At 38.5% G+C, this 8390-nt stretch overlaps 1 protein-coding gene across 2 annotated transcripts in view; it reads right to left on the bottom strand.

The window, feature by feature from the left end:
* GUCA1C (guanylate cyclase activator 1C) overlaps positions 1–8390 on the bottom strand; it is a gene marked incomplete at its 5' end in the record, with an annotated part of 87447 nt that overhangs the window by 20113 nt on the left and 58944 nt on the right. The window contains 2 exons of one of the 2 annotated variants that reach the window (XR_014563648.1): positions 1332–5646; positions 7573–7660. Coding sequence is in view for 1 of the 2 variants with exons in the window: in XM_083737491.1 (XP_083593617.1) it covers positions 5516–5646; positions 7573–7660 (219 nt within the window). Of the gene's footprint in view, positions 1–1331; positions 5647–7572; positions 7661–8390 lie in introns of those variants that run through there. The other variant, XM_083737491.1, reaches the window with a different exon arrangement.

Raw genomic sequence — 8390 nt, 5'->3', positions numbered from 1 at the left:
TCAGAGTGGTTGAACCAATTAACAAGTCTTTTATTGTATAATTTAGTGCCTGAACTGGAACTGAAATGAAGAATTCGAAAACACCAAGGAACCTAAACTAGAGCCAAAATCAATTTTTGTATGTTTCTACTGCTTAATTTACTGGAGTATAGTTTTTAGCTGAGAAACAATGTGTTTCCCCTAAATCCTTTATGTTTCATGTCAAAAAGGCAGAGCTCTTTTTGCATAATGTGTCAAAGGGACAAACAACTCAGGTACCAGTACAGTAATAAGAAAACCATAGTGTCTATAGAGTTTATCACAGTTGTTAAATTATTTCAAAATACCATTGATCTCTTTGAAGTGTTACTAGAAAATCAATATGTAGAACAAGAAAAGTGTACAATTTTACTATTATTAATTACATATATCAGTTGTCTTTAAATCTAGTCCTCTGGGTGATGTACAGCAAAAAATCAAAACACAAATCAAATAATGCAGTAAAATATCAAATCAGATAAAATGCAACATCAGCACAAAATATGTAGGTACATAAAAAGGGCCAAAATAATCCCACAGGGTTAAAATAGCATGTGCAAATGCTGTCAGAGCAGAGAATAAAATCATACAATAATCGATGAGAACCTAAGATAATATTTTTTATCTCCATGGCTTGTTAATCCTTCCCATTTGCTTTGTTCTTTTTTCAGCCTTATATTTTCAAGTTCACATTTCCATGCTGGCCACAAAGGAGGACAAGCATGGAAAATGCAGGCCGGTAAAAATGAAATACAAAAGCAGGCCTTAAAAGGACAGATGGAACAATCCCTCAGTCCTCAGCCACCTGCTACATTTCTATACTGGCCATAGAGGAAGGTGTTTCCCATCATCTACAGCTACCATAGAAACCAAGGATGGAGTGAGTGATTCATCCCTCCTTCACCAGCCCACTCACTATCCCAATTGCCTATGGCGGTTGAGAAAGCTATTAAATACAAGGCTGCTTTCTTCTCCAGTTATAACTTTTTGGTTATTACCCAGTAAAAAGAAGTTGCCTCTTCCAGAGACTTTGCAGAACACCATCAACTCTTTAATCGTTTGAAATAGTTTTATGTAAAATGTGAGTCTTTGACTGATGTAATTAATTGCCATTTGAAATTTTTGTCTTTTTCTGTGGTTTTCTTTAGCAATGGATGCCATTAAATGTGAAGAGCATGGGGTTGGATCTGTGCAGATTGTTAAGAGATGTGTGGTTATGGAAGCAAGAAGAGAAAAAGCGCTGGCTCCCGGCCTCTAGAGTGAGATGAGCGCACAACCCTAGAGTCTGTCAAGACTGGCAGGGGTACCTTTACCTTTAAGTCCAATGGAACTTTATGAAACCTGAGCAAGACATGCATAGGATTGCTTGGTTAGTCTATGTACTTTTTCATTCAGTGTTGATATTCCTCTCCCTTTCCGCTTCTGCACTTGTAATTTACAATTAAGATAACTTAACTGGCACCCTCAATTATTAAAACATCATATAGAGTATAATAAGCTCATTTCTCACTCAGTTATGCTTATAACCACAATGAAACAAGGATGTATGAAACAAAAATGTCACCCTTCTCACCTGTTTCAGTTGCTCAAAACATAAAATAGTGACATAAAAATATAAAAAATATAAAAACAAAGTATATACTTTGAGAGCAATGCTATGAAGTGACAGATTTGCTCAATGAAGTCTTCTAATAAGTGTTTCCCAACCCTTTCACAATTAAATCCTATGCATATCTACTTGGAAGTAAGCCCTATTGAGTTCAGTTTACTCCCAGATAAGAATGTATAGAACTGGGGTGTTAGCCCACTATTAATCTACATATGGAGCTTGCAATCTGGAAAAGGACTACCTGGTAAAAAATGAAGTCTCAAAGTTTGGACTGAGGCTTTTCATGATCTGAGTTATGCCTGTGCATTGAAAACAGAATCTCTTCAGCTATGGTGTTACCTGCACTGAAAATCATTATCCTTCAGAGGGGGAGAAATTTTCCTGTTTTAGCTTACTAGACTATAAAAGCAAATATAGAAAATGACTTGCCTGACACACAATGGACTAGAATGGTGTGTCCTCAGGGGAGCATCTTCATTTATTCTGTTATATTTTCAGCAACACTTTTTACATTATTATTATTATTAAGCTAGGTTTTCTAGAATGTTTAATTCTGACTGATGGGATTATCAGTTTTTCCAATGTCTCCTCTGCTTCCTGTGATCTTATTCTGATTATTTATATATCAATATACCTGAAGGAGCATCTCTACCCCATCATTCAGCCCGGACACTGAGGTCCAGTGCCGAGGGCCTTCTGGCGGTTCCCCCACTGCGAGAAGTGAGGTTACAGGGAACCGGGCAGAGGGTCTTCTTGGTAGTGGCACATGCCCTGTGGAACGCCCTCCCAGCAGATGTCAAGGAAATAAACAATTATCTTACTTTTAAAAGACATCTGAAGGCAGCCCTGTTTAGAGGAAGTTTTTAATGTCTGATGTTTTATCCTGTTTTTAATATTCTGTTGGGAGCTGCCCAGAGTGGCCGGGGAAACTCAGGCAGATGAGTGGGGTATAAATAATAATTTATTATTATCACTATTATTATTTATAAGACTGGTATTATTTCAACAATTTGTACAGGCAGCAACCATTCTGCATCGGAGTTCCATTCCTAGCTGCCATTCTGTCTCTACCTCCATTCTGCCTCCATTCTGCCCAGTTGGACGCAAACAAAATGGTTGCCGGTTGTAAGCTAATTTGAAAGGCCGCAAACCCCAAAAGTGGTGTAAACATGATTCAAATAAAAAAACAAATCTCTTTTCAGCAGGTAACCCCGTCTCTCCCCCCCTTCTAGTTTTCAGTGGATTTTTAAGAGCCAAGAAATAACAGAATTTCATTTTATTCAAATCAGTTGGCTCGCTCACAAAACTGGTGCTCTGCACATCATCATTTGAATCAAAACTAACATTTTCAACCCAAAAAGGACTCTGGAAAGCTCAAAACCTTTCTCAGAAGGGATGTAACCTAACAGACTGCTGCTGCACTGTCTCCATTCACTTCAGGGGAATACAGTTTCCGTTTATTTAATCCTTCCTTGCTACATCGAGTTTGTCCTTCAGTTATTAAAAAATACTGAGACAGACCGTAATATATTACTGTACCTATGTTGAAGAAGTTGAAGTTCCCATTCATTATTGCAGGTTTTTTAGAGGGTGGGTGGAAATCATAAAATAATCTAAATGTCAAAGCTATAATGTCAACTCTGCTTATAATACCAAGTGATACATTGCATAGTTTGGCTGTCTGCTATATCGATCAAGCTACTGGTAAAATAATTACAGATGATGTGGTGCATTTCACGCGCACCTATCCATAGAGGCTAAGCAAAACTGAAAACATTTTCATTGCTCAGGTTTGATCACCTTTTGGGGGAAATTGCATGCCCAGCCTTGTTCACCATTCACTTGCAACAGAATTCAAGCACTTACGAGGATTCAAAGGAAAGTTTCAATAAGGGATACCTGAGGAAATAGATGCTGGACCTCCGCAATATTTTCATTAAGAGGTACGCCCTTAGGGCTGGTCTTGCCCAAATTTGAAGTGATTCCCCTATTGTTTCCTGTTTCATGCCACTCTATATTTTTCATTACCCTGACAATACTTCACATTATTATTATGCCATTATTTAGTATGTTTTCCCCCTCAAAGCTCAGTATAGCTTCGTGTCCGTGCTTATTTTCCTACATGTCAAAAAACCTGTAGATGAAAGTGAGGCTGACCAGCTTTAGGTATCCCTTTCTCTTTGAAGCATGGCCAGCGGAACATGTTTCTTCAGCATGCTAAATAAAACTAGGCCTCCAGTTTCCTGCCAAAACACTACGGAAGTAAATCAAGACCAACCCAGTATACTTTCTTTACACCTCATTACTATTTCCCTAAGTATTTTCTGGGATGAGCATTAACTTGAAACAAGCCTGGTTTATAATCCTGTAAAATCTGAAATCACACACATTGGGACTTTTGGATACATAAAGAAATATTCAAATTAATTTGAATAAACGGAGAAGTTTTGCTATCATCCCTGCTTTCAGCACTGCAAAGTCCTCAGCTTATGCCTGAACTTCAGGCAGCAGTGGTTCCTGCTGGGCTGTGTGGGTGACGTGCACTGGCATGAGTTCTATGCACGTTCCACAACTAAAGAATGACATCGAGCTCCCTACATGGGGTGGTAAATAAAATCTCTGTTGTAGCACTAGAAAGCTAGAATGAAGAAACAAGCTAAGTCACATCAAGCAATTAGGTTGGAAGCCAGGATGCAGTGTGACAGGAGAAAAACAACCCATAATCAAACATTGCAAGCACAAATTTGAAGGGGAGGTGGAAGTTTAGAATAGTAGTTAAGGTCAGCAGATGCCAATGAACTGAGATAGGACTGAGATGGGAGGTCTTCCAAACTGAGAAAGTGGTCCACAAGGCATTTTTTGCCGTTTCCAAAGGTGACTTTGAGGCAGGTGAAACCCATTTAGGACTCTCAAATAAGAACAGGGGATGTTGTAAGCAAAGCAGCTCCTTATGTATACATCCCTCCTGGAGTGATCAACTGTTTCCCATTTATTATTAAGAGTATTAAGCGTGTGTATTTTTTAAAATAAACTGTAGGGGGTGGGGATTGTGTGAACTGGCTTTCCGTTGAATCGAATAGGCATAAATTCTCTTTTAAAGTCATGGAATTAATCTTGGATCACTGAAGCCAGTGTTTTTGAAGCTTTGAAGTTTTAATTATTTCCCCGAAATGGTGTCACTCCATGACAAATGTAAAGCTTCTCTAAAAAGGTTAATCCTTTTTTTCTAACTGCATCATAAAGTTAAAAAGAAAAGAAAAAAGGCAAAACAGTTGAAACATCAAAGCCCTAAGTCACATTAACTTACAGATGTAATAATAATACCAAAGTGGTAAGCAGCTTCCATAAGTGGATATTTATCTTTGGAGTCATAAGCTGATTGAGGTGTTTCCCAGATAATCCATTCCTATTTTAAGCACTGATTAGTGCAAATGTTAAGTTAATGCAAACCATGCTTCATCCTTAATTGATCTAGAAGGAAGCCAATCCTATCTAGTGGTTTATCACCACACTGTAAATTTCAAGTTAAACAAGCAGTACTTAAAAGGAGCAATTTATCAGCACAGGATCTTCTGGAAGTGTCCGGTTTTTCTTCTTCCTCTGTATAGTTCTGTTTTGCTAATTCCCCCATTACAAGCAATGAGGGACTGTGTCTGTTTTTGCTGCACTAAATAACTTTTGTGATGCATGTAGACAAATGTTGTGCTCTCACAGTGGCTGCCACATCCACTGGGAAGGAGAAACGGGGGAAATAGACGGCAGATGGAGCTGAAGTGACAATTGCTTCTGGAGCTTCTTATATCCTGAACAGTGGATGGGAAATGTAAAAGTCAGTGCTGAAATTTAATAGGTTCCTTGTCACAAGTCCCATTTATGTTATGAAAAGTCTCAGACGCTGTGTCTTCGCCCACTTTGTATAATTTTCAGTACATTGGAAAGGTCAAAGCTCTTTGAAATCATTTCCAGGAGATTTTCATCGCTTTCCACTCCGCTGATGAACTCTTCTAAACTCAATTCCCCTAGAATAAAAAAAACCCATAAGTGCTTAGGAATATACATAGGTAATTATAGATCATAAGAACTATTTCAAAATACCATACCTTTTAACCCCTAAGCTCTTCAATGGAGCAGTAACTCTCAAATTTTGGAAAAATATTATTAAACACCACTGGAACATTTTTAAGTTCTTAAAGGGCTTGGCAAAGACAATGCATGAGTTGAAGGGTCTGCACTGCATAATGAAACTGGTCAAGACCAGCATACCCCAGTTGTTTTTTAAAAAATGCTATCATGTTGTCGGAGATGGTTATCAGTTCAAATCTAGGATCCAAAGTTTAGTCAAGCTAAGCTGTTTAATAGAATTCTCACTTGCCTTCCAAATCTCCTGGTTTCTTTTGGGGAATCTATGATGTTCTCCTTCATTTGGCTTACCTTCCCATCATAACGTATTAAACAGACTCGGGTCATCTTAATTCTGTTTTTGTTTTGACGATTTATATACCGCTTAATTATAATTGCATTTAAGTTGCTGTTCAGCAATGATTTATAAAGAAATTACATCTAGTACCACCTTAACGCTCTTGGTTTAAGATAAGCTCACTTAATAGCCTTGCTGCCCATAAACGGCTGATTTTAAATTTCAGATATTTCTAACATTAGAGTCTGAAATTAGTTAAATTGATTATATGACTTGCATAAAAAGCCCATTGTCTATATTGCATTGTATACCTTTTAAAAATAAAAGTTTTTTTTAAAAGTAGATACGTTAAATATAACTATGACATGCTTTTACTCCAGTGATAATCACCAGCTGGAGCTACTACAAGAATAATGAAATGACAGTATCAAAATCCATTTGCGCTGCATTGCCATGTAGTATTTTAAAACATGTTGTTTTTACTAAAGCCACTGCATCAGATACTCCTTTTGCTTTGTATAGTCCAGAAGATTTGGTAGAGCATTTAATGCATTTCTGAATCCTGCGCTGCACATGCAGACATAAGGTGGAACGGAAAGAACTAGTGTGATGTAGCAGGCAAAGTGCAGGCCAGCATCAGACTTGGCATAGATCCAAAGCAGACACGAAACAATTATACACACCATATATTTAAAGCACATGGCTTTCCCTAAAGAATCATGGGTGTTGGGAATTGCAGCTCTGGAAAGGGTGAACTACAGTTCCCAGGCTTATTTGGAAGAAGCCATCTGCTTTAAATGTATGGTGTGGAGAAAAACATGGCAGGTATTTGGAAACCTGGAACAGAAAAATAAGCAGAGAGGAAAAGAGGAAACAGCCTGCCTTCAAATCCCTGCCTTCCTTAGAATGCTTTGGTTGAAAAAAAAATTGAAAGGCAAAAGAAAGACCCATGTAATTGTATGTCTCCATTAGTTTGGGCCTCAGCTATAAAGTTCCCCAGACGGCCTTTCTAAAGTACCTCTAAAGTGAGGCTAAAATGGGGTTTCCATGTATTCCAGTCCATGTTCCTTAGAAGAAAGATGGTTTAGAAATGTGTAAAGGATCCTGAATAGACCTACAACACTTTCCCCCAAATCATGCCCATGCCTGACATACGTAAAGTGTGGGGCAGGTAAAGGCATTGCTGACATGGGCAGCACTAGGAAATCCCATATCGAGAACTGATGTGATGGGGCTGATTCTCAACACCAGCAGGCTGATTGGCCCTGTGAGCAAGTCCTGTTGGGAATCTCATTGCGGGTGTAGCTTGCATTCAAATGCTGCTTGCAAATGCACATGTTTTTCCCTGCTGACCAGCAAAGAAAAAATGTAAGTTTGAAGCCATGGTTTGAATCCATACCACACCTGCTGAGAGCAAGTCCCTTTGAAGTGGTCAGCTGCTGTCATCATGACGCCAAGTGATTGACAGGTTGGCTGCCCAACCAACTGTCAAACTGGACCCACACTTGAAATTTTTTTATAATCTTACCGTCGTTGTTAACATCTATCTTCTGGAATACCATGTTTGTGAATTCTTCTGGAGTCAATTCTTGGTTGCCATTGATAGCTTGAATGGCCTGAAGGGATGGAAAAAATGCAAACATGTCAGCAGGTCATAATGCAAATTTAATTTATGGCTGCTGGTTCGCTCAGCATCTGAGGCAGGAGTGGGTGGCAGGAGCAGGCATAATCTCCAGGAAATCTTCAGTAATGAGGCTTGTAAATTAAATTATTATAACAGAACCGAAAGGATTATAGATCCAATTAGCATATCATTGAAGATCCTGTCAGGACACGTGATTTTTCTTAAACCCAGCTACGTTTTTATCCTGCCCTGGAGAATCTGTTCTTTCAGAGAATTCCATGTCATTTAAAGAAAGGATTATTTTATATGTATGTACATGGTGTGGAAGCTTAAGCAAATTTTCCCATCATATACATACATACGTACAGTGCTTTTTTCTAAAAAAAAATGTTTAGGGGTGCTCTCATTTTCCTACACATATTGAAATATTGCCCCTCAATGAGGCCTGACTTAGATTCACAGAGGTATGTGTACCCCTGTGTCCCCCAGAAAAAGCACTGCATATGTACACCCACCCACCCACAAACTTAATCCTTAGCATCATAAAAATGTATAGGTATTTTTCACATTGCACAGGAAAACAGGCTTTACGCTACTAGCCATACTGACTATTATCTATCTTCACTACTATTGTGCTCATCAGTGTTAGAAATGAAAGCTAGGAGCTAAATGGCACCTAAAACCTAGATTATGGGGGCAATAACGGAATGTCTAGGCACACT

This window comes from Podarcis gaigeae, assembly GCF_964106915.1.
Source record: "Podarcis gaigeae genome assembly, chromosome: 4".
Classification (NCBI taxonomy): Eukaryota; Metazoa; Chordata; class Lepidosauria; order Squamata; family Lacertidae; genus Podarcis; species Podarcis gaigeae.
Note: the sequence above shows the minus strand (reverse complement) of the source record. Positions and strands in the feature narration are given on the sequence as shown.